At 42.3% G+C, this 27,186-nt stretch overlaps 1 protein-coding gene across 3 annotated transcripts in view; it reads right to left on the bottom strand.

The window, feature by feature from the left end:
* The window catches only part of LOC144983713 (NLR family CARD domain-containing protein 3-like), a 66,094-nt gene extending 42,446 nt beyond the window's left edge, over positions 1-23,648 (bottom strand). For 2 of the 3 annotated variants that reach the window (XM_078930853.1, XM_078930857.1), the window contains exons 1-7: positions 23,539-23,648; positions 15,224-15,354; positions 15,022-15,141; positions 7,398-7,550; positions 5,307-5,459; positions 3,223-3,363; positions 1,139-1,279 (exon numbers count right to left, since the gene is read on the bottom strand). In XM_078930853.1, coding sequence (XP_078786979.1) covers positions 1,139-1,279; positions 3,223-3,363; positions 5,307-5,459; positions 7,398-7,550; positions 15,022-15,141; positions 15,224-15,309 — 794 coding nt within the window. In that variant the 5' untranslated portion in view covers positions 15,310-15,354; positions 23,539-23,648. The remainder of the gene's footprint in view (positions 1-1,138; positions 1,280-3,222; positions 3,364-5,306; positions 5,460-7,397; positions 7,551-15,021; positions 15,142-15,223; positions 15,355-23,538) is intronic. The other variant, XM_078930859.1, reaches the window with a different exon arrangement.
* Between the last annotated feature and the right edge of the window lie 3,538 nt (positions 23,649-27,186).

Genomic DNA, 27,186 nt, shown 5'->3' with positions numbered 1-27,186 from the left:
AAGTTCAGTCATCTGGTGACTAAAAAAAAAAAAAAGGAGAAAAGAGACAAAGAAAAGGGTTTGTCCTCACAGCTAGATGCATGTTTTCTAATGCTACCTGCCCTGCAACAACAACGTTGCAGAGGAAAAACCTTATTTTGGTTGATGACAAAGCCTGAAGTAGGCCCAAATGTTGCAAATAACGTCATTTTTAAGATTTTCTTCTTTAACGTTTGCTCTGCCTTAACTTGTAACATTAGTTATGATTCGTGTGTCTGTCTGCTCTGCTGTAACACAAAGGTTTTGTTGTGTTTTGCTGATGTATATTAGTTCATAATGTTAAATAAGCTGTGATGGTAGCATGCTGCTGCTGCTGCTGCTGCTGCTGCTGTCATTAGGCTAATGGGGTAAATAACTGCAGATTGGCCATTACTTACTTGATTAATAATCATTTGTGGCAGCTCAAACGTTTTCACAATGTTTTTTAACTAGGGATTTAGGGGTTAATTTTGAGCCTGCATGTATGAAGGTGATTTTTATTTATTTATGAATGTTTGGTTATAATATAAGTCAAAAGAATTTGCATAGATCTGTTGGTAGTTTTCATTTAGCATCAACTTAAATAGAAAAAACACTAAAGAATATGTTTATATCATTAGAAATTATGTTAGACATGAAAGGATTAAATGTTGAATTGACTTTTAGAAATGTTGCTTCTGTTATAACTGCTAGAAAAGATTCTTCAAGCATTTCTGGACTGAGGAGAACATGTTCATCTGAATCTTCTCCAGAAAAAGAAACCAGTGGAATTGTCAGACTTGGAGAAATCAGCCACACTATGAAACCAAAGTCAGACATTTCCACCAAGAAAATCTAGCAAAGCAGAGAAAACTGGAACTTTTCTCCTGATTTGGTTGGAATCAGACTGGAGCTGCTGTCAGTCAGAGTCAGCAGTCAACATGTTTTCTTCTCCAACATCTCTGATGTCTCTCAGAGACTCTCAGAAGACTCAACTGAAAAGATCTCATCACACACATGATGCTCCAAGTGAGTCTGATCAGAGAGATCCAGAACTGAACCAGACCTCAAGTCCTTCATCTGAAAACTACAGATCATCTGAACTAGAATCCAGAATCCTTTAACTTTGACAAACACTTACTGTTCCAATTCTGAAAGGAGGTCCTTGAAGTCTGGATTATGACGCTTTGAAGAGTAACTCCTGTAGGAAACACTGCTGGATCCAGATCCATATCCATATCCATATCCAGATCCAGATCTACGTCCAAGTATCTGTAGGATCCTGATGGAAAAATAATAGTTTTATTAGAAACTCATCTCTTCTGTTCATCAGACTCTCTTCATGTTGAACTATTGAACTCAGATGATGAACAGACTGATCTGCAGTAAGACAGTCTGTTCTAAAGCCCCCTTCTGACAACTGTGTGACACTGCATGCAGGGATTGTCACTGGAATCATGTCTTTGTTTGTGGATAAAACACTAATCTTAAATGTCACATTAGTTTATAGATGATACTGTCTTATTTTGAAAAACAGGGTTGTTTTCAGAGGCATCAGGCTGAACCCTAAATCTTTCAGATAGGAGACATTTCTACATGTCATCAAACTCTGAATTCCATCAGGCTGGAAATGAAGTTCAACAAAGTGAAATCTCCAATGACTTAGTCTCTGTCTGATTAGAGATTGGAATGAGAAAGAAGCAGGAACCACAGTAGGGGACATTTCCAGGGCCTTTATTTTGAAGGACAGACTTTCAGATCAGCAGGATTCTGCTGGTTTTCTCCAATTTCCATCAAGTCTTTCTTCAGATTGACTCATTCATTTTCAGCCTCAGTTTCTCTCCTCGTGGATCAACTCTTTGTATTCAGAGAACAATATTGATCAGTAGAACATCAATGTTAAACTGAGACTGTTGAAGAATGAAATTCTAAGTAACAGATTGATTAGACTGCATTGGAAATCTTGATGTCATTGATGGACAAATAGAATGTGAAGTTCAGCTTTAAACAGGGTTCATACGGTCATGAAAACCTGGAAAAGTTCTGAAAATGTAATTTCCAGGTCCTTGAAAAGTTTATGAACTATGAAATCTTCTGTAAAGTTTTGGAAAAGTCATGAAATGTTCATATTTTGGAAGCAAAAACATAAAAATAAAGTAGTTTAACATGAGATTTAAAGTGAAATTGTGGCAGAAGTTCAACCTGGAACTATCAGTGATGAGAGTTTCTGTTGGTGTAAAGCAGGTGGAACTTTCCTCAGTTCAGCGCGTGACGCTTTCTACTTGCTTTTCATGGATTGTGGAAAGCTCCAACATGTCAATCAAATGGAGCTTTAACAACAAGTGGCTTTCAAGGAGAAGGATCAACTGTGGCTGATGAAGGTGAGGGTTCAACCACCAAATGGTTCCTGAGCGCGGCTGTGTTTGCAGCTCCCTGCTCCCTGGGAGAGGAGCCAACAGCAGGAACACACTCCACACACCTAGGAGTGACGGCTAACGGGACTTGAACCTTAAATCCATGCCACAGACAACATTTAGCCTGGGACCGAATACCTGCAGCAATGCAGCAATCTGCATCTTGGCTGCACGGATTCCGTGTTCCAACGTGAATTTCCATCACTGTTTGTGCTGGACGCACAGAAATACACGCCAATGACATCAGCAACAACTGTGTTTGTCACCATGTCTCCAGTCTGTTTTCTTCTTCCTACTTTATCCATAAACATTACAGAGCAAAACGTTGGGGAAGAATTCAATATTGACCAGTAAGAACCGGTTATTTTATTTGAGGCTCAATCCAGACGACAATATTGGAAACAAAGCAGCAAAGTCTGTTGGTGACCTGCTGGACGCTCACGTTGTGGGCGTGGTCAACTTTGTCAGACTTGGAGAAATCAGCCACACTATGAAACCAAAGTCAGACATTTCCACCAAGAAAATCTAGCAAAGCAGAGAAAACTGGAACTTTTCTCCTGATTTGGTTGGAATCAGACTGGAGCTGCTGTCAGTCAGAGTCAGCAGTCAACATGTTTTCTTCTCCAACATCTCTGATGTCTCTCAGAGACTCTCAGAAGACTCAACTGAAAAGATCTCATCACACACATGATGCTCCAAGTGAGTCTGATCAGAGAGATCCAGAACTGAACCAGACCTCAAGTCCTTCATCTGAAAACTACAGATCATCTGAACTAGAATCCAGAATCCTTTAACTTTGACAAACACTTACTGTTCCAATTCTGAAAGGAGGTCCTTGAAGTCTGGATTATGACGCTTTGAAGAGTAACTCCTGTAGGAAACACTGCTGGATCCAGATCCATATCCATATCCATATCCAGATCCAGATCTACGTCCAAGTATCTGTAGGATCCTGATGGAAAAATAATAGTTTTATTAGAAACTCATCTCTTCTGTTCATCAGACTCTCTTCATGTTGAACTATTGAACTCAGATGATGAACAGACTGATCTGCAGTAAGACAGTCTGTTCTAAAGCCCCCTTCTGACAACTGTGTGACACTGCATGCAGGGATTGTCACTGGAATCATGTCTTTGTTTGTGGATAAAACACTAATCTTAAATGTCACATTAGTTTATAGATGATACTGTCTTATTTTGAAAAACAGGGTTGTTTTCAGAGGCATCAGGCTGAACCCTAAATCTTTCAGATAGGAGACATTTCTACATGTCATCAAACTCTGAATTCCATCAGGCTGGAAATGAAGTTCAACAAAGTGAAATCTCCAATGACTTAGTCTCTGTCTGATTAGAGATTGGAATGAGAAAGAAGCAGGAACCACAGTAGGGGACATTTCCAGGGCCTTTATTTTGAAGGACAGACTTTCAGATCAGCAGGATTCTGCTGGTTTTCTCCAATTTCCATCAAGTCTTTCTTCAGATTGACTCATTCATTTTCAGCCTCAGTTTCTCTCCTCGTGGATCAACTCTTTGTATTCAGAGAACAATATTGATCAGTAGAACATCAATGTTAAACTGAGACTGTTGAAGAATGAAATTCTAAGTAACAGATTGATTAGACTGCATTGGAAATCTTGATGTCATTGATGGACAAATAGAATGTGAAGTTCAGCTTTAAACAGGGTTCATACGGTCATGAAAACCTGGAAAAGTTCTGAAAATGTAATTTCCAGGTCCTTGAAAAGTTTATGAACTATGAAATCTTCTGTAAAGTTTTGGAAAAGTCATGAAATGTTCATATTTTGGAAGCAAAAACATAAAAATAAAGTAGTTTAACATGAGATTTAAAGTGAAATTGTGGCAGAAGTTCAACCTGGAACTATCAGTGATGAGAGTTTCTGTTGGTGTAAAGCAGGTGGAACTTTCCTCAGTTCAGCGCGTGACGCTTTCTACTTGCTGTTCATGGATTGTGGAAAGCTCCAACATGTCAATCAAATGGAGCTTTAACAACAAGTGGCTTTCAAGGAGAAGGATCAACTGTGGCTGATGAAGGTGAGGGTTCAACCACCAAATGGTTCCTGAGCGCGGCTGTGTTTGCAGCTCCCTGCTCCCTGGGAGAGGAGCCAACAGCAGGAACACACTCCACACACCTAGGAGTGACGGCTAACGGGACTTGAACCTTAAATCCATGCCACAGACAACATTTAGCCTGGGACCGAATACCTGCAGCAATGCAGCAATCTGCATCTTGGCTGCACGGATTCCGTGTTCCAACGTGAATTTCCATCACTGTTTGTGCTGGACGCACAGAAATACACGCCAATGACATCAGCAACAACTGTGTTTGTCACCATGTCTCCAGTCTGTTTTCTTCTTCCTACTTTATCCATAAACATTACAGAGCAAAACGTTGGGGAAGAATTCAATATTGACCAGTAAGAACCGGTTATTTTATTTGAGGCTCAATCCAGACGACAATATTGGAAACAAAGCAGCAAAGTCTGTTGGTGACCTGCTGGACGCTCACGTTGTGGGCGTGGTCAACTTTGTCAGACTTGGAGAAATCAGCCACACTATGAAACCAAAGTCAGACATTTCCACCAAGAAAATCTAGCAAAGCAGAGAAAACTGGAACTTTTCTCCTGATTTGGTTGGAATCAGACTGGAGCTGCTGTCAGTCAGAGTCAGCAGTCAACATGTTTTCTTCTCCAACATCTCTGATGTCTCTCAGAGACTCTCAGAAGACTCAACTGAAAAGATCTCATCACACACATGATGCTCCAAGTGAGTCTGATCAGAGAGATCCAGTACTGAACCAGACCTCAAGTCCTTCATCTGAAAACTACAGATCATCTGAACTAGAATCCAGAATCCTTTAACTCTGACAAACACTTACTGTATCAGTCCTGAATGGATGTCCTTGAAGTCTGGATTATGACGCTTTGATCTGTCACTCCTGAAGGAAACACTGCTGGATCCAGATCCATATCCATATCCAGATCCACATCCACATCCACATCCACGTCCAGGTCCAGGTCTCTGTTGAATCCTGATGGAAAAACAATAGTTTTATTAGAAACTCATCTCTTCTGTTCATCAGATTCTATTCATGTTGAACTATTGAACTCAGATGATGAACAGACTGATCTGCAGTAAGACAGTCTGTTCTAACGCCCCCTTCTGACAACTGTGTGACACTGCATGCAGGGATTGTCACTGGAATCATGTCTTTGTTTGTGGATAAAACACTAATCTTAAATGTCACATTAGTTTATAGATGATACTGTCTTATTTTGAAAAACAGGGTTGTTTTCAGAGGCATCAGGCTGAACCCTAAATCTTTCAGATAGGAGACATTTCTACATGTCATCAAACTCTGAATTCCATCAGGCTGGAAATGAAGTTCAACAAAGTGAAATCTCCAATGACTTAGTCTCTGTCTGATTAGAGATTGGAATGAGAAAGAAGCAGGAACCACAGTAGGAGACATTTCCAGGGCCTTTATTTTGAAGGACAGACTTTCAGATCAGCAGGATTCTGCTGGTTTTCTCCAATTTCCATCAAGTCATTCTTCAGATTGACTCATTCATTTTCAGCCTCAGTTTCTCTCCTCGTGGATCAACTCTTTGTATTCAGAGAACAATATTGATCAGTAGAACATCAATGTTAAACTGAGACTGTTGAAGAATGAAATTCTAAGTAACAGATTGATTAGACTGCAATGGAAATCTTGATGTCATTGATGGACAAATAGAATGTGAAGTTCAGCTTTAAACAGGGTTCATACGGTCATGAAAACCTGGAAAAGTTCTGAAAATGTAATTTCCAGGTCCTTGAAAAGTTTATGAACAAAGAAATCTTCTGTAAAGTTTTGGAAAAGTCATGAAATGTTCATATTTTGGAAGCAAAAACATAAAAATAAAGTAGTTTAACATGAGATTTAAAGTGAAATTGTGGCAGAAGTTCAACCTGGAACTATCAGTGATGAGAGTTTCTGTTGGTGTAAAGCAGGTGGAACTTTCCTCAGTTCAGCGCGTGACGCTTTCTACTTGCTGTTCATGGATTGTGGAAAGCTCCAAAATGCCAATCAAATGGAGCTTTAACAACAAGTGGCTTTTCAAGGATCAACTGTGGCTGATGAAGGTGAGGGTTCAACCACCAAATGGTTCCTGAGCGCGGCTGTGTTTGCAGCTCACTGCTCCCTGGGAGAGGAGCCAACAGCAGGAACACACTCCACACACCTAGGAGTGACGGCTAACGGGACTTGAACCTTAAATCCATGCCACAGACAACATTTAGCCTGTGACCGAATACCTGCAGCAATGCAGCAATGTGCATCTTGGCTGCACGGATTCCGTGTTCCAACGTGAATTTCTATCACTGTTTGTGCTGGACGCACAGAAATACACGCCAATGACATCAGCAACAACTGTGTTTGTCACCATGTCTCCAGTCTGTTTTCTTCTTCCTACTTTATCCATAAACATTACAGAGCAAAACGTTGGGGAAGAATTCAATATTGACCAGTAAGAACCGGTTATTTTATTTGAGGCTCAATCCAGACGACAATATTGGAAACAAAGCAGCAAAGTCTGTTGGTGACCTGCTGGACGCTCACGTTGTGGGCGTGGTCAACTTTGTCAGACTTGGAGAAATCAGCCACACTATGAAACCAAAGTCAGACATTTCCACCAAGAAAATCTAGCAAAGCAGAGAAAACTGGAACTTTTCTCCTGATTTGGTTGGAATCAGACTGGAGCTGCTGTCAGTCAGAGTCAGCAGTCAACATGTTTTCTTCTCCAACATCTCTGATGTCTCTCAGAGACTCTCAGAAGACTCAACTGAAAAGATCTCATCACACACATGATGCTCCAAGTGAGTCTGATCAGAGAGATCCAGTACTGAACCAGACCTCAAGTCCTTCATCTGAAAACTACAGATCATCTGAACTAGAATCCAGAATCCTTTAACTCTGACAAACACTTACTGTATCAGTCCTGAATGGATGTCTTTGAAGTCTGGATTATGACGCTTTGATCTGTCACTCCTGTAGGACACACTGCTGGATCCAGATCCATATCCATATCCAGATCCACATCCACATCCACATCCACGTCCAGGTCCAGGTCTCTGTTGAATCCTGATGGAAAAACAATAGTTTTATTAGAAACTCATCTCTTCTGTTCATCAGATTCTATTCATGTTGAACTATTGAACTCAGATGATGAACAGACTGATCTGCAGTAAGACAGTCTGTTCTAAAGCCCCCTTCTGACAACTGTGTGACACTGCATGCAGGGATTGTCACTGGAATCATGTCTTTGTTTGTGGATAAAACACTAATCTTAAATGTCACATTAGTTTATAGATGATACTGTCTTATTTTGAAAAACAGGGTTGTTTTCAGAGGCATCAGGCTGAACCCTAAATCTTTCAGATAGGAGACATTTCTACATGTCATCAAACTCTGAATTCCATCAGGCTGGAAATGAAGTTCAACAAAGTGAAATCTCCAATGACTTAGTCTCTGTCTGATTAGAGATTGGAATGAGAAAGAAGCAGGAACCACAGTAGGGGACATTTCCAGGGCCTTTATTTTGAAGGACAGACTTTCAGATCAGCAGGATTCTGCTGGTTTTCTCCAATTTCCATCAAGTCTTTCTTCAGATTGACTCATTCATTTTCAGCCTCAGTTTCTCTCCTCGTGGATCAACTCTTTGTATTCAGAGAACAATATTGATCAGTAGAACATCAATGTTAAACTGAGACTGTTGAAGAATGAAATTCTAAGTAACAGATTGATTAGACTGCATTGGAAATCTTGATGTCATTGATGGACAAATAGAATGTGAAGTTCAGCTTTAAACAGGGTTCATACGGTCATGAAAACCTGGAAAAGTTCTGAAAATGTAATTTCCAGGTCCTTGAAAAGTTTATGAACAAAGAAATCTTCTGTAAAGTTTTGGAAAAGTCATGAAATGTTCATATTTTGGAAGCAAAAACATAAAAATAAAGTAGTTTAACATGAGATTTAAAGTGAAATTGTGGCAGAAGTTCAACCTGGAACTATCGTGATGAGAGTTTCTGTTGGTGTAAAGCAGGTGGAACTTTCATCAGTTCAGCGCGTGACGCTTTCTACTTGCTGTTCATGGATTGAGGAAAGCTCCAACATGTCAATCAAATGTAGCTTTAACAACAAGTGGCTTTTCAAGGATCAACTGTGGCTGATGAAGGTGAGGGTTCAACCACCAAATGGTTCCTGAGCGCGGCTGTGTTTGCAGCTCACTGCTCCCTGGGAGAGGAGCCAACAGCAGGAACACACTCCACACACCTAGGAGTGACGGCTAACGGGACTTGAACCTTAAATCCATGCCACAGACAACATTTAGCCTGTGACCGAATACCTGCAGCAATGCAGCAATCTGCATCTTGGCTGCACGGATTCCGTGTTCCAACGTGAATTTCTATCACTGTTTGTGCTGGACGCACAGAAATACACGCCAATGACATCAGCAACAACTGTGTTTGTCACCATGTCTCCAGTCTGTTTTCTTCTTCCTACTTTATCCATAAACATTACAGAGCAAAACGTTGGGGAAGAATTCAATATTGACCAGTAAGAACCGGTTATTTTATTTGAGGCTCAATCCAGACGACAATATTGGAAACAAAGCAGCAAAGTCTGTTGGTGACCTGCTGGACGCTCACGTTGTGGGCGTGGTCAACTTTGTCAGACTTGGAGAAATCAGCCACACTATGAAACCAAAGTCAGACATTTCCACCAAGAAAATCTAGCAAAGCAGAGAAAACTGGAACTTTTCTCCTGATTTGGTTGGAATCAGACTGGAGCTGCTGTCAGTCAGAGTCAGCAGTCAACATGTTTTCTTCTCCAACATCTCTGCTCTCAGAGTTTAGCTGCAACACTAGGTTGTATTGTTCTTGTGTTGTTTTTTTTGTTTAATTAAATAGGAGAACCAAAGCGGAACCTTTGTTGCGTGATGTGTTGCGTGTGAAAAACGTGTGAATCACCGAGAAAAGAAGTTCAAGTGAAGTTAAGAGTTGCTAAAGTGGTTTGAATATTTTGTTGTTCCTTCACGGATATCCCTCCCTCATTATATATGCGGCCAGCGAGGCATGTTTGATTATATTATGTATATTTCTGTGAAATGTCTATACAATTTGTATGTGTATCTATTTGTTCTGTCAGTTTGACGGTGGAGTTGGCAAAGTTGGTGGAGTTGTTGAAGTTGTGGATAAAGAGCCAATAAATTCATCTGTATGAAGAACCGTGGTCCCGTGTCTCATGAGGGAGTGAAAGTCAAACTCGGACCATGCTCAACAGCATGACGTCACCAGACCGTCCTGCCAGTTCATCAAGACGGGAACTGCAGATAAGCTACAACAAACGCTTTTGCTCCTGCGCTAGTTCGAGAAGATGTTCTCAAGACGGATAAATAAGTGTTTGTTTTGAAGTGTGACAAAGACTGGAGTGTTTAAGACATTTGATAATTTGATATACATAAGTTATTGAAGTTTCCGGGTTTATGTTTGATTTAGATATTTAAGAAGATTCTGTTATTTTGAAGTTAGAATAGGGATAACCACCATTTGCAAATCAAAATGTTACAACCTGATGAAAGGACTGAAGGCAATACAGGACATGCTGCGGAGTCAGAACCAGCAGACATGGCTACAGAGCACCATGAAGAACCTCGTCAAAGTGAAAGAGCTCGTACATTAACAGAAAAGGGGAAAAGTCTTTCAAAGAGAAAGGTTAGAGGGACTCATGCTACGTTTTGACACCATCTACGAGCGATGGAAAGCCTTAACTAAGTTGGCTAAGAAATCTGTAATAAGACAGGATCCTAATGACATTCTGCAGGAACACATCAGTTCTGTAGAAAAAGAACTGCACTAAACAGTGTGTATGATGACTACAGATGTACAGATAGTCCACCTCATGACATGCGTCATAAGTTGGATAAGGCTGTGTCAGTAACCAAGATTGTAATCCAAAATGCACAGTCTCAGACACAAAGGAAAAAGGAGGAGATTGTTTGGCCTGATGCCAGTTCAGTGTTCGCATCTTCAAGTTCTAGTGTTTCACTTCCTGTCTCTGACCACTCTAAAAGGACTTTGAGTCACTCTGTAGCATTTTCACAGTACAACCACAAGAAACAGATGTTTTCAAGGAGACTACATCTAACAGAGTTGTAAATGAGAGAAGTAGCACACAAACCTCAACAATAGTACTGGTCTATGTTTCAACACAAAGTGATCCGACAAAGGAAGTTCTTACTTATACTTTGCTAGATTCACAAAGTGATTCTTCATTCATTTTGGACGAAGTAGTTGCTGGGTTAGATGTAAACTCAGAAAAGGTTAAATTAAAGTGATCTACAATGTCATCAAGGGCAACCATCGTGTCATGTGAGAGAATTCAAGGTCTACAAATCAGAGGACTGGCTTGTTCTAAAAGAATCACAGTGCCAGTAGTGTATACTCGTGAGTTCATCCCAGCTAATCATAAACATATCCCAACACCAGAAACTGCCAAGGCATGGCCTCATTTGGAGCACCTTGCTGAATATATCTCACCACAAAGGGAGTGTGACATTGGTCTCTTAATTGGGTATAATTGCCCTCAGGCTCTTTTACCCAAAGAAGTTGTATGTGGAGAAGAAAGCCAACCTTATGCACAAAAAACTGATTTAGGTTGGAGGATAGTGAGTTATGGTGATCCCTCTGAAATCAGAAGTGATGCAATAGGTGTAAGTCACCGCATTGTTGTAAAGCAAGTCATACCTGAACCCAAACAACAGTGAAACTCAAACGTGAAGTACACTACATGTGTAGGACTCAGATTAAGGAGGTGGCGACTCCTGATGAAGTGCTTAAAGTGCTAGAGTCAGATTTCAGTGAAAGAGTTGAAGAAGCAGCCTTTTTCCCAGGAAGATCTTGATTTCTTAAGCAAATTAAGAAATGGAATCAAGCATTATCCGGACGGACATTTTGAGATGCCATTGCCTTTTAAACAAGACATACCAAAATTACCAAACAATATGCAATATGTTGCTCAGCATCTTATGGGTCTGAAGCGAAGACTGCTGAGAGACAAAACATATTATGCAGATTATGTGTCCTTTATGGATGACATTTTTGCTAAAGGTGATGCTGAAAAGGTTCCAGCCGAAGAACTGGATAATCATCCTGCCTGGTATATTCCACACCATGGAGTATATCACCCTCACAAGCCTGGGAAGATAAGAGTTGTCTTTGATTGCTCTGCAAGATACAAGAATACTGCGCTGAATGACTATTTGCTTACTGGTCCCGAGCTCACAAACACGTTAGTTGGAGTTTAATGCTGATTCCGCAAGGGCCCAGTTGCAGTAATGTGTGATGTGGAACGTATGCTTCATCAGTTCCACGTAAAGGCCCGTACACACCGGGGCGAATTTCACACGCGATATTCGCCGACGTTTAACGCCTCCTGACTAAACAAAGGGCATCAATGTGAGTGTCCCCACCGCCCCGAAAAAATGCCACGCGTCAAAGCGTCACTTTTTAAAAAACGCCCCGGGTTCGTTTTTTGGTTTGACGCGTCGCGTCGGAAACTATACGACCAATGAGAACGACACTTTTGCACACGTGTCTGGAGCTTCTGAAGTTACAGTAAAACACAACTTGGGGGCGCTCAAACACAAAACTGTCTTTCTGAGCACACATACCAGCGAAGAAGATAGACGCCAAGTTGCATCTACACAGCCGCGAAGAAGACAAAGAAGATGCAGGACACGATGAATGTAGAGTTGCTGGTCTCAATGGTGTCCGAGCACAAAGAACTTTACGACAAACGCGACAGCGATTACAAAAATCTGGACAAAGGAGAACAGTTATGGAGTGGTATTGCACAGCAAATGGGCCTCGATGGCGAGTTTCATTTCATTTAATTGCCTTTCATGATGTACGTTCCAACAAACGTTTGACAATCGCCATTGTTTGTGTGCTGTAGTGGAGGAGGTAAAACAAAAATGGAAAAGCCTGCGAGACACATACACGCGAAAAAAGCACGAAGAAGACTGCCAAAGTGGACAGGCTGCTAAACAAAAGAAGCCGTGGAAAATTATGAAGGTGATGGAGTTCCTCGCAGCATCAACAGAATTTCGAAGGTAATATTATCATTACACATGGATTAACATGATTAACATGATATCATTGCATGTTCCCTGTTTGCAATGCAATCACACCTCTAGTTCAATATATTAGTTTATGTTCTGTGTATAGGTAACCTCTGCTGAAATTTTGTTGGCTGACATATGGTACATTTAAATTAGTATGAATATAAACAAAATTATTTAAACATTAAGCTCTGGGGTATTTTGTCAAAATGGGTATGAAGTGTCACATGGCCCCCAGTGTGAGTTATTGTTTCTGATGTAAACTGAATTTGTCTTTACAGTGTCCACAGTAATATTTCCCAGGAATATACGGATGAAGGGGTTGATCAAGTGGTAATTCATAAAGATGTCAGCCACAGAGAAGCATCTGCAAGCACATCTTCAAGATGGTCCTGCTCCAGCCCAACTGTGAGGCCTACTACTTGTAACAAAAGAAAAAGGCCTGAGACACCAGACTTGTTGGACCGGTACCTTTGGTCAAAGGAAGCAAGGGAAAGTGAGAAAGAGGAACGGAGAAGAGAGAAAGAGGAGCGCAGAGAGCAAAGAAGAGAGCAACTACACGACGAAAATTATCTGTTTGCTCTTGGTTTAATAACAGCATTAAGGAGACTGTCCCCAGCTGTCCAGTCTTAGGTCAAACTAAGAATCCATCAGCTGTTGCATGACGCTAAGTTTGGCCAGGCCTCTTCTGCTGTTTTTCTACAGCATTCACCGGTGTCCTACCACCAGCTCCCCCGCAGACCCCACCAAACTATGGCTGCTCTACGTCTTGGCAACCCTAGATTTTTACATTTTAATTCTGTATTTTTTTTTGTTTTATATTCAGGAAATTAATTTGAAAATAGCTATTTCATAAATGTTTATTTGCACTATTGTTCATTTGCACTGCAGTCATTGTGACTTATTTGCACGCTCCTTTGTTTACATTCTTTGTGATTGTTCTTGCAACTTATAGTTCATTTAAAATAAAAAGTTTCATTTTTCCTAAAGAAATTGTGCATCAGTGACATGAAAATAATGTACCATTTTGAGATTTGGATTTGGCATATTTTTGGACATAAGTATTCGTGACCTCGTATTGAAATAGCTATGTGCCCAATTATGGAGTCACTGCATTTATAGGCAACGTCTACAGGAACATAACTATTATGGGCACAGCATTGTGCAGGGAATGAGAACATCTTAAAGAAAAAGCTAGTAAAAATGTTATTAAAAGGACACACTTTTAAAAATACACCTTACATTTAGTTCTAATTAAGTATATGTTGAAGTGACCAAATTACTTTACATTTTACAAAAAAACCACACTTTAACTTTGAAAGAACATGTTATATAAAAAATGTTTAATTTGCTGTGATGAGTGCTGCCATATGAATTTATGAAGAATCAGATGCAATAGATTTGATAGTGTATTCAAGTTCAAAGAAATTGTATATATACACATACACTAGCGGTTTTCACAATGGAAAATATAATTAAAATAGCTCTAATTTACAGGTTGATATCATCTGTTCCCCAGAGCATGGTTCACATGTTCACAGTGCCACAATGCATCACAGGTTTCTCTCACTATCGAAGCCACAGTTGACACACCAAGTTGAAAGCTGGACGCAATAGTGCGGTACGAGTCCCCAGTGCTTAGAAAACTGAAACAGAAATAGACAAATACTAGTTTTTCACAATGCTTCACATATGTTTTTACAACATTCATTGAAGTGAATAACAATGTAAACGAACTCACCATAAACACACGGCCAAACGCTGTTCTGGGTCGATTGGTTTACGGTAGTGTGTCTGTTCTTTCGTCAGCGAGAGAGCCAGTTGCTGAAGTAAATTTTCGAACTCACTGACGGACATTCTAAAATATCCCAGAAAACGCTCATGATACATTTTCAGCTATTGTATCAGTCGATAAAACTCCCCATGTTCTTCTCTTCTCGTAACTATGGGATGTACCCAAAATCGGCGTCTTTTCTGGCGTCTTTCATCATTCAACAGAACAATAATTACTTCATCGCTGGAACTGGAGCTGGAGCTACTGGTGCTTGAAATATTCATGTTTTTTCTTTGTTTGATTCTGACAACAGACTTGGAGAAATCAGCCACACTATGAAACCAAAGTCAGACATTTCCACCAAGAAAATCTAGCAAAGCAGAGAAAACTGGAACTTTTCTCCTGATTTGGTTGGAATCAGACTGGAGCTGCTGTCAGTCAGAGTCAGCAGTCAACATGTTTTCTTCTCCAACATCTCTGATGTCTCTCAGAGACTCTCAGAAGACTCAACTGAAAAGATCTCATCACACACATGATGCTCCAAGTGAGTCTGATCAGAGAGATCCAGAACTGAACCAGACCTCAAGTCCTTCATCTGAAAACTACAGATCATCTGAACTAGAATCCAGAATCCTTTAACTCTGACAAACACTTACTGTTCCAGTCCTGGATGGATGTCCTTGAAGTCTGGATTAGGAGGCTTTGATGCGTCACTCCTGAAGGAAACTCTGCTGGATCCAGGTCCATATCCAGATCCATTTCCAGGTCTCCGGTTTCTGTAAAGAATGCAGGTTGCTGGTGTGAGTCCTGAGCTCTGACATGGAGAAGATCATGGACAGTTGGAGATGTTCATCTCACCTCTGAGCTTTGCTCTGGTTGTCATGGTTACCATCTCTGCTTTTAGAGGGAGGGGCTCCCTCCTGTGGCTCCTCCCACTGATCCATGCTGCTGGATTCACTGGATCCACATCAGCTCACACACACCTTCACCTGCAGAGGAAACCCTCCTCATCATCAGAGGAAGCTGCCATCAGCTGCTGCACTTCTGTTCTCCCTCCAGCAGGTGGAGACATGGAGCTGCAGCAGCAACATTTCCATTCAGTCACTTTGACACAGAAACAACAAACTTCCTGTTTCTACACTTCAGGAAACATGAAGCATCAAGAAAAACAGACAGAAATCAAAGAATGAGGAGAAAAGAAAGAAAGACATGAATTCTTCCTCTTAAAGCTCCAACAGAGTAGTTACCACTCTGATTAATTTTTCAATGAATAGAACTCTCTCCAAAATATACAAACTTTTATGTAATTTAGATAACAATATTGCCCTTCCAACAAAAAAATGGGATGCAGATTTGAGCATCAGCACAGATGAAAGCTTCTGGTCAGAACTCTGTCTAAACACCTTTAAACTGACAAAAAGTCCAAATCTGCAGCTAATCCATCTCAAAACTCTTCACAGAATTTACTACACTGGACACAGGATGTTCAAGATGGGTCTCAGTAACTCAGACATTTGCGAGCACTGTGATAATAATCTACCCGACAGCTACATGCACGCACTGTGGTTCTGCACTCCTGTCCAGGCTCTCTGGCAGCAGGTATGTGCCGATTTATCAGTCTGGCTTAAGGTTTCAATCACTGCCTCACCGTCACTTTGTGTGCTTGGTGACATGAGTGCCATCGATATAGAAGAAGGATTAGCAACTATCATTTTCATAACTCTTTGTATTGCCAAAAAAACTATTTTAATAAATTGGAAAAACAAGAAAAATATAAACATAAGTCAACACAGAAATCTGCTGTTTGATCATATCAGCTTGGAAAAAATGTCAGCCCAAAGCTCAAGTAACTTTGAAAGAATTCAGTCTCTCTGGTCTCCCATAGCTAACTCCATGACTTAGGGGGTGGGGGGCTTGGTCGTCGCTGCTCCTTGCCCTTCTGCCGTGGTTTGGGGTGGGGGTCGGGGCTTCCGGTGCCTGGCGGGGGCGGTGGGGGGCTCCGTTGGTCGGGGGGTCGGGTCCGGTGCCTGGGTGGGGCGGGCTGGGGCGCTGCGTGGTCCTCTGGGCTTGGGTGTGGGGGTGCGTGGTGGGGGGGGTGGGGTGGTGGTCTGGCTTGGCTTGGGGGGGTGGTCCCTTTGCCTGTGCTGGGGGGGGTTGGCGGGGGGCCCCGCTCGGGTGGGGGGGGCCCAGCGGCGCCGGATGGGCTGCCCATCTGCACCTGGGGCTGGGATCGGCCCTTCCCTGGCTCTGGGACGGGACGGGACAACCCTCTCGGGGCCCCCGGTCGCTCTGGGTGTCACCCGCTTCGGCTGCGGGGTCTGGGGTGGGGTGGGGTGGGGGGCTTGTCGGCCCTGTCCTGTGGGGGGGCGTTCTGGGGGGGAGGGGGGGCCCATTATTAGTACGGGTCGGGGGGGCTAACGGGTCGGGGTCTCCGCTGAGGCAATCAGTGGTTGCCTCGGCCGGTTGGCCTCCTCGGTCCCGTCGAGGCCTGACCAGAGCTCTTCTAGGGCCGGCGTCTGGGGGTGGGGGCCTGGGCTTGCTCCGGGGGGGGGCGACGCTTTCTGGCTCCTCTCTCTCTGTGTGGGGCGGGTGGTGCCGGGCCTGGGGTGTCGGCGCCTCCGGGGGTGGGCCCCTGGGCTGGGTGGCCCTGGCCCCTTTGCTGGGGGTGGGCTGGGGGACGGCTGTTTGACCACCGGGGGACAGTCTACCAGCTGTCCCCAACTTACCCCCTTCCTTATATAACCTCATATTAGGGTGAGGGGGTGGGGGGTCTAGCCTGCGATGCGCCTTGGGGGGGGGGCTACTTGGGAGTGGCCCCCCTCCTATGGTTGCCGTATGGAGTGGGCCCCCCCTCTTTCGGTTTTATTTGCACCTTAGACATGTAGGGTCTTTGGTAGGGGGGGGTGCTTGGACATCACTGCAAGCAAGCAGCAGATGTCCTCCTGGCACCCTACCCGCCAATTTTAACCGCACCTTAGACACTTAGGGCCCCTTGGTGTGGAGGGTGAGGGGACATCACTGTGAGTAATCAGGAGATGTCCCCTTAGTGCCCTACTCGCCAATTTTAACTGCACCCCCCTTAGTACACACACCCCTCCCCCTTCAATATATACATTCAAACATAAACACACACACATGCACACAAACACCCTCTCAAGCACCCATACACGCACACACATTTTACAAGGAAGGTGGGACCTGGGTCCATCTGTCCCCTACCCCTTCCCTGGTGGGGGGTGTGGGCCTCTTGGCGATGGCGGCCGTGTCCCTTGGGTGCCGGCTCCCTGGGCCCGGCGGTGCTCTCTCCGCGCGGTGGGGGGATTCATATTACACCAGAGCCGGGGGTGTTCGTGTCCCTGGGGGGTGGGTCCTGGTCCTTGCCCCTGGGCGCTGGGCCCCGCCAAACTTCCAACATGGCCGAGCCTGGTCGGGCCATATTTATAACACCCCTTGTGGGCCGCCCTTTTTTTCCCCGGGGTTCCCCCCTCCTGGGCGGGGGCGGCGGGCCCCTGCCTTGCTCCTACCTGGACCAACCGTGGGCCGGGTGGGTGGCTGCCTGGAGTGCGGAGCGGGTCTCCCTTGGGGGGTCCTGGCTCGTACCTGGGGTCGGGGCGGGGGGATGCCCGGAACTCCTGGGTGGTGGTGGGGTGCTCGTCTGGGGCTGTGAGCGTCCCTCTCCGGTGGGGCCCTGCGTTGGGCTCTTCCGGCGCGGCAGGGGGCTGCTTTCCTGGCTGGGCTGGGGCGGCGCTCTCTTTCCCTCTGCGCCTCCCTGCTCTCTGGCTCTGGGGGCCTCGCGGCGGTCCTGCTGGCCCTGGCCTGGGTGGCGGTCTTGGTCGCCCGGGGGGCGGTTGTTCCCTGCCTGTTCCCGTGTGGCGTTGGGGGAATTCCGGCTGCCGCTGCTGCTGCGGCGGGGGTATGGGTGTGGGGGTGGCTGGGCGCTCCTCCTCCTTCTTTTCACATTCCACCATCCATTTTAGAAGAACATAAACACTCACCTGAGCACAGGTGTTGGCTCACCTTTGCACTAATAGTTTGCATGATTGAATGAATGGAAGATTTCACACTAGTTGGTTTAAAGGCATAGGTATGCGTTCGTGAACACTATCTGTTTTGTGTGCATGTTGACATGTGGACATTTTTGCGGTTAGCAGGTGTGTTGATAATATTTGAGTGTGTGTGAACAGGCCCCGCCCTTTTTGTACTACATTTGAACCGTACCGTAACGATAAACAACCAGTAAGCCTGTCTGCTCTATGCTGCTTCATGGTCTTATCCCTTTTCCCCTCCGATTATCACCCTCCTACCCCCCCTCTCTCTAACGTCCCTCTCTCTTCTTCCCCTCTTTCCTTTTCCGTCCGGTCCAACACCAAAGATTTTCAAACATGATTGAAATTAATAAAGTTTGGCCTCAATTACAGAAGGGGTTTATTCAGACATACCTTTGGTTTGTCTGAAGAAGAATAACCCCTCTTTTTAAAATAAAATATGTCCAACACAAGAGGCCCTCAGCTCTCATCTGTTTGCCTAGCTGTTGGACAGGACAAGTTTAAAAAAAAAAAAAAAAAAAAAAAAAAAAAAAAAAAAAAAAAAAAAAGCTCCAACAGAGACTTTGATTCCACTGTTGAACCTCTGAACTGGAAAGAATTACAGGTTACTTGTTCTAAAGTAATCCATTACCTTACAGGATTACTCTCTGAAAACTGTAACATGAGTCCTGAGTTACTTTTTAGTTTCTGTAGAACAGCTGCAGCAGAAAAACTTTTCCACAGAGTTGTTCTCATTTCTCTGAAGGATGATTTGGTTTCATGAAGATTTCTAATCATAAAGTTTATTTCTGGTAAAGTGAAAACAATGGAAACACAATCGGAGGATCAGAATTCAGCTGAAGTGAGTTTAGTCCATGAAAAGAAAACTGAGGCTGTGTTCAGACTGGACACATTTGGTTTAAAGTGAACCAGAGTTTGTTTCCTGATAATCTGGATCAAATGTTCAGTCTGAATCCACCCAAGTGGATCCTGTTCTGGACCAGGAACCGCTCTCTGACCCGTCTGTGGAGGTGGTCTCAAACAGAGAACTACAGGGGGGTATTCCAGAAAGCAGGTTCTGCTAGCTCCCACGGTAAGTTTGAGGCTAAGGAAGTTGATAACCTCAGCTTCCGGTTCCAGAAATGGAGGTATGTCTCAGGGTATGTCAAGTTGCCATGGCAACTCATGCTCTGAACATAACCTGGTCTGGAGCAGGTTTAGTTGAAGGTTAGTTTGTTTACAGAGAGGTGAAGCAGCATGGCGTGTCCATTTGAAGATGATTTAGTGGATGAAAAAGCTCAGATAATACTTTTTCCACCATGAGAGGCTGATAAGACCATATATGGATGTTGGAAAATTAAACTTGTTTACTTTGATCTAAATTATTTGCTTCAGTTAAAGAGAAATCATTTTTTGTTAAGTCACCTTAAAAATAACATGTAGTTTTCAGACAATTATTTTACTTTCATTCAAATTAATTCCATTAAGTAGGTGTAACTTTGGTGCTGCTGTTAGATCGGCGCCGCATGGGATTCTGGGATATCATTCCCTTTGCCTGTCTGGACGGATTTGGGTTGAAGTGTGGCTTTTTGACAACATGTGTTTAGTTGTTTAGCTGTTTTACTGTGTTTTACCGAGTTATTTTGTCCTACTGTGCTAAAGTCTCTGCACCATGAGGGAGAGTGAAGGAGAGGATGATGAGTTTTTATAGCACCCCTACACTTTCATTCTGCAAGTACAATGATGGGAAATTCTTTAATTTTTGCACTCCGTGCATTTTTTACCGTCCTTTTTATTGTTATAAAAATTAGCATATTCACCGGCTCAAACTCAGACAAATGAGAGTTCAATATATATATGCGTCACAAGGAAAATGGTAACAAGATCAGAAACTCGTGGGTTTACTTTGTTGATTTTCTCCAAGCAGAAAGTCTTTTTTTTGATGATGCAGCTGTGTTACTTTTTTGATGGACGTATAATCTTCATACGCCGTTGTGGGTACCAGATGTTCTCGGGTTGCCGTATGTTCTCGGGGTCCTTCGGGGTCCTTCGACCAATGATGACGTCACACTATTTGATTGGCTGTACGTTGCCACGACCAATGAGTTAACGTCACTAAGTTTTTTTTAAAAACTTTATTGACAATGATTGTATGTTGTATACTGCATTGATTGTTTATCCCCCTGCTTTTTGCAACACTATCCAACTCTGAAATTGTTGTTTTCTTATGTTATACTTTTCCCTGATTTCTTTATCATTATGAATATAAATAGGTTTATGTTTGCATACTGATAAGAATTTTTCTTTTTGCTTCCTTTCCAATTATAGTATTCTCTTTTTTATTCGCCATATTTTGTAAGTTTTATGTAAATGTTCTGGTATTGTTTTGTATTGTGTTCTATAAATAAATAAAAAAAACTGCATTGATTGTTCTTCATGTTGTATACTTGCATTTGTTCAATAAAGTTTATATAAAAAATAACGTTAACAACGAACAATAACAATGTAATCAATATTGCCTCGAAGATCAGTCACCATTGCCAAACATAACATATTAACATAGAAAATAAAGAATAGAGGGGAAAAGAGAAACAATGAACATAACAAACAAATAAATAAAAACATAAGTAAAATAAAATAAAGGAACATAGAAAAAATCTAAATAGTCTAATACTAATTAAGTTAGGGGTACTCGTGAAGTTTGTATTTCTGAACAAAACTAAGCAATTTCAAGCCATTCTTCTTTTTCATATAATGAAGTGATTGAAAGTAAAAACAGAGCTCTTTATTAAATGTTATAAAAAGTGGTTTGGTCTTCAAAACTTGACCTCACCAAGATGGCGGTGCTCTCCTCCCATGAGGAACCACGTGATGTCTCCTCTAGTGATAAAACTCATTGGAAGGACCCCGAAGGACCCCGAGAACATCCGGCAACCCGAGAACATTCAGTACCCACACCGTCATTAAAATCTCAGACTCCGTCTCACTTCTACGACGGAGTATTAGGGCCACCAAAAAAAAAAAAAAAAGTTAAATTACGAGATTTTATCTCGTAAATTTACGAGTTTTTATCTTGTAAATTTACGACTTAAAATCTCATAGATTTACGAGAAAAAAGTCGTAGATTAACAAATAGAAAACACCAAAGTTGTCAGTTTATCGGAGCCTATCTTGAAGATGAAATACGTGGAGCCTTAGTGAAGCTTTATTTCCGGATTACAGATTTAAAAAACACAGAGATTCTGAACATTTTGATGACTCAAAATCAGATTTTTGTCAGTGGAACCATCTTTCCGGGGTTCAGTGTCAGTAAAGCGGAATTTAATGCGTAAAATAAGGAGCTCAGAGACACGTTTGGATGCAAAGGGCCGCTGCAGCCTTTATTCTGCTTTTCATTCACACCCTGAAGTTCATCTGTCAACTGACGTCATGAACCTGTCATCCTAACACCAATGCGGAAGTAAACAGTGTTCCATACGGCCCCTCCTGCAGATGAAACGTCCCGTTTCAGCATAAAACAATAAAGAGGAATGAAAATAGTCTTCTATATTATCATTAGAACGTTGAAAATGACAAATAAGTGCTTCTCCTCGGACGGAAGCGTCACACAAACGCAGAGATTTGTCTTTGGTGGAGGAAGAAAGGATTGACGTGGACAGCTGCAGGAATACCGACGATGGCTTCATCGGGCTGCAGAGATCCCGCACCACCCATCAATAAATACAACTTTAATGAATGGTAAATCAAACAAATGAGCTTCCAGACATTTGGAACGTTATCAATGAACATTCATCTCGCCTGTTTAACAAAGTTTAGTCGGTCGGCTCTGCTGCTGCGCGGCGTTCACCTGCTGCTCTTGCATGCTCACTTCCACTTTTATCATAAATTTACGACTTAAAATTAAAATCTTGTAAATTTACGAGTTTTTTTCTCATTAATTTACGAGTTTTTTTCTCATAAATTTACGAGTTTTTATCTCCTAAATTTACGACTTTTTATCTCGTAAATTTAGGAGATAAAAAGTCGTAATTTAACTTTTTTTTTTTTTTTTTGGTGGCCCTAATACTCCGTCTCACTTCCGTCTCAAGTGTCGCGCTCTTTTTTTTTCCCCACGCGTTTCCATGGTGACTCCAGAAATCGGCGATCTATTGAGAATGTCTTTATGTACACGACGTGCACGTGCGTTAACCCAGGGTTACCAAGTCGAGCGTAATTACACCTACTCATATCCGCTCTTTTGGAACCGACATACCCAGAGTAAACAAGTTCAGGCGGATTTCAGCCAGAGTTCAGGGTTAAAGTCAGGCTAGTTTAAACATGCTTCCTGGAATACCCCCCAGGCCGGTGAGCCTCAGGAACAAACTGTTTCATGAAAGCAGGTTCTACCACGGAGAACTAGGACCGCCTTAAGAAGAAAACTACACATTTACAAGAAGAAAGTTAGACATTTAGGAGACAAAGTGGTCATTCTACACAAAGAAAGTTGTAGAATTATGAGAAAAAAGTCAGAATTGTAGGACTTTATTCTGATAAATGTATTTCTTTGTTATTTTGATGGTGGCTCCAATTCTCTGTCCTAAAGTTCAAATGACTGAACTAGAAAAACTAGACACACAACTCTGTCCAAAAACACACAAAACACACCATGAAGAAGACAACAACTAAAGTTTAGAGTCTATGAAGACTAACAGCAAAATCATTGAAGATGATCTGAAAAATAGAATTGATAGTTGAAGAAAAGCAGAAAAATCTTTGTTTTCATCCACTAAGGCCTCATGGTCTCTCTGCTCCAAACATTTCTATTCTAGCTTGTTGGTCTGATGGAATCCCAGAGTTCCTGAACATGGAAGGAGGAAATAGGACTCTGTTACCTGGAACTGTAATCTATTACTTTAGGAAGGAGTTCTCCCACAGACTGGATGGAGGAGAACAGGAAGGTTTGGAGTCAGAAATGAAAAAAGCCAACAAGCATCAGCTGATTGTTGTTGAGGTGATGAAGAAGAGTCCTCCATGTTGTTGATCCAACAATGATGAAGCTTTGGAAACAGCAGAGGGAGGAGAGTTTGCAGAGAAAGAAGAAGATCTTCTCCAAACATTCAGAAACAAACAGTCAAGTTAGTGAAGACAAAGTTCCAGAAACAAACTCACTTCAGTTTCTGCAAAGAGATGAAGAGGAAGAAGAGTCTCCCTCACCGTGTCAACGCAGCTGCAGCACTGATCACTGACTCACAACCAGGAAGAGTCCACCTGGATGGAGGCGGGGCAGCACAGGTGGGCGGGGCAGCAGGTGGAGCAGCAGAGGAACAGAGAGTTTGTTCACATGCAGCTCATGAAAATGGCTGACAGTGAAATTGAGAAGCTTTTCTTTCCATGTCTGTTAGAATCACAACGTTTGAAATCCACAAGATCCTAAAACTGAAGGAAAACCACTGAAGAACAAATGGATTTGATGATGAAGAGTTTGGAATAAGAGAGGAAGATTGTGGATTAAGTTTAGGATTTAGATGTTTTTAGGATTTAGATGTTTTCAGGATTTAGATGATCGTTCTACTCTGCTAAAGCTCAGAACTGAGCAGATTGAATCTGAATGTGAACAAGTCAGAACAGCCGTTGGAGGCAGAGATTTGATCCCAAAGAAAAGCTCAAAGTGAAAGAATGTGGATCTTCCAGATCTGTCAGAGCTTCCAGGAAAAACAGCAAAGAACAGTGACATCTGCTGGAGAAATGTGCCGTCACAGTTTTCGTTGGATTCCACGGTTTGAACCATTCTGCTGGTTTGGATTTCTTCAGGAAATGGAAATCTTCCCGACAACAAGCTCATGACAGAGCTGTGTCAGACAGATGCAGAAGTCCAGAACATTCCTCTTTTTCTGCCTTGCTTTTCCAGGTGGATGTTCTTCCAGATGGATCTTCTTCCAGGTGGTTCATTTTCTCCTGTTTGTCTGCATCTTCTAACTTTGATCTTCAGTTCTGCTCCTCCTCCCCTTTAATCCCACGTCTGTCCTGCTTGACACATGTAGCGTGTCTCTCATGAGGACTCGGTCAGAGAACTGGCTACATTGCACGTCTGTCTTTTCTCCACACCTTCTCTCTGCAGAGATCCTCAGATCTCCTCCTCCGTTCTCCAGTTTCTCCTGATTTCTTCCCAAACTCTTGGTTGGAGCCCGGCTGGGTTTAAAGGAGAACATGCAGTGGGAGCTGTCCGGATGGTGGTGCTGAAACCTTCTGGAGGCTGAGACACAAAGACATCAGCTTGAAATGTTCAGCATGAAATCAGAAATGACGTAAATTGATGACAGAAAAAAGACATTCAACATGAAGGACATGGACATTTCTGAAATATAGTTTAACAATCAGACACTAAAAAAGGATGTTGGTCAGGACTTTCACATTAAAACAAATAATTAAGAAACATGTCTGTTTTTTCTAAATAAAATAGTTTCCAGATCAACACGCTGCAGAAAAATCCTCTCTCATTGTGTGAGGCAGAAAGGCGGGAACTTTATTAGAGAGAGAGAGAGAGAGAGAGAGAGAGAGAGAGAGAGACATTTATGTGGGTTATGTTAAACACACAAACTTAAAACATCAACATAAACATTGAACAACATGAACAGAAAAAGGTGTCTGGTGAAGCCAAGGCTTCTATCTACCTACAAATTGATAGAACTTAAATAAAAAAGTAGAAAAAACAAAAACACTTCTCAAAATTACTTCACAACCACCAGAGTCTGTGGTATATTGTGATAGACAGCAGTAATAACAACCGCCACCAATAGATGGTGCTGTCAGCCTGTATATGCCATGAGGCGTTTCAGAGTAAAGTACAAGTGAATGCTCTTGCACCGAAAGCTGTGTCCCTGTCGTCTGTCCACGCTAAGGTAACTCAGAGCAACATCGTATGAAGCCACAACATGGTGTCAGAAGTGGGATGTTTTGTGGAGTTGGCTGTCTCAACACATGACTAGAACATGGCAGTGTGCTGCGCAGGACTCTTCCCATCAACATTTGTGCGGGTGACAAGTTCAATCCAGTAACTGGAGTGTTTATCAGTGATAACATCACTAGATGTGGATCAGTGCCAGTCTGGATTGCTTTCTTTAGTGCATGTTTGACAGTCTTAATGGCTCGCTCCGCCATTCCGTTTAAAGAGGGAAAACCAGGGCTGGAATGAGTCAGCCTAATCTCCCAAGCATCTGCGAATGATTTCATCTCATAGCTGGCAAATGGAACATGGTCGTTCACTATTTCTTTAGGAATCCCGTGTCTTGGAAAACACAGCACCGTACTTCACACGCAGTGGTCGAGCAGTAATACTTCCTGCCAGATACAGAGACTAGTTAATGTGACAGTTTTATGTTCATACTGTTGCTTTGATTTGTTTAATGGTTTCGTAAAAGAAAAGAGTGTTCGTTTTGAAACATTTTAAGAAATAAGTTAAATGTTTGTATGTCGAAGTTTCAGACTACTGCACTAAGATGCACATTGTTAAATGTAAGGTTGTTTACAATCTGAATTTGCCTAGCCATAATGTTAGGAGCATAAGACTGTCTAATGTTCAAATTCTTTAGAGGGTGCTTTTGTGTTTAAACAACTGTTTCAAATGTTATGACTAACATGTCTTGGGAAAAGAGGGATGTGGTATATTGTGATAGACAGCAGTAATAACCAACGCCACCAATAGATGGTGCTGTCAGCCTGTTTTTTTTTTTTTTTTCAAACTTTATTGAATGTAAAAAATCAATACAAAACAATGTTGAGTAATGAACAACAACGAAGGAACAAGCCAGGGGGTTTATACAGATCTAATGTTCTGATGGCGTTCTTATTATCAGAGTTTCTTATTGTCTTAATGTATTGTTTGAACTCATTAATAAAGATTGAGAAATGAGGGGTATGATTCGTTACTTTTGATTTATGAATGTGCCATTTGCATAAAAACAACAAAAGGTTAATGAGGTACAACTGTCCTTGTTTATGAGATGGACAGTGGGTGATCCCAAACATAATATTTTCTAAGTACAGGCGGAAGTCATGTCAGCCTGTATATGCCATGAGGAGTTTCAGAGTAAAGTACAAGTGAATGCTCTTGCACAGAAAGCTGTGTCCCTGTCGTCTGTCCTAATTAAGAGACCCGCTGATAACAGCCACGCTAAGGTGACTCGGAGCAACATCGTATCAAGCCACAACAGAGTCTCTCAGTCCAGAAGGTATTTGGATAGATTTGAAATGCTCTTCTTGTCGGTCGTTGAATGGAAAGTGTTGACGTTTGTTCCAGGCAGCAGATTGGAATATGCAGCTCTGAAAAATATCATATTAAGCTGGCTGCTTCGCCTAAAGCACTTACCTTTAGCTTGTAGCATAACAATAGCAGTACGTCACGTTTCCCAGCGTGCTTTGCTGCCAATCACTGGCCAATCACCGTGTCCCTGTGACCAAGGTCTAACAACAAGACCAATGATTGGCCAGTGATTGGCAGCAAAGCACGCTGGGAAACGTGACGTAGTGCTATTGTTGTTATCCTACGAGCTAAAGGTAAGTGCTTTAGGCGAAGCAGCCAGCTTAATATGATATTTTTCAGATTTTCATCGAGAAAATAACAGATCGACCATTCTTGCTTTTATTTTTACCCCTATTGAATGCTCACAGAGACACGGAAGTAGCGGCAGGAAGCGGCTTTTGCAGCAAGATGACTGAGGGCGTACCACAGATCATCATCATCATGTGAATGAACGTGAATACAATGGATGCTTTTGTGCTTTTTGAAATAAATAAATCTGTTCTCTAAACATCCTCCGT

Source organism: Oryzias latipes, chromosome 2, assembly GCF_053564925.1.
Source record: "Oryzias latipes strain Hd-rR chromosome 2, Olatipes_Hd-rR_3.1".
Lineage (NCBI taxonomy): Eukaryota > Metazoa > Chordata > Actinopteri > Beloniformes > Adrianichthyidae > Oryzias > Oryzias latipes.
Note: the sequence above shows the minus strand (reverse complement) of the source record. Positions and strands in the feature narration are given on the sequence as shown.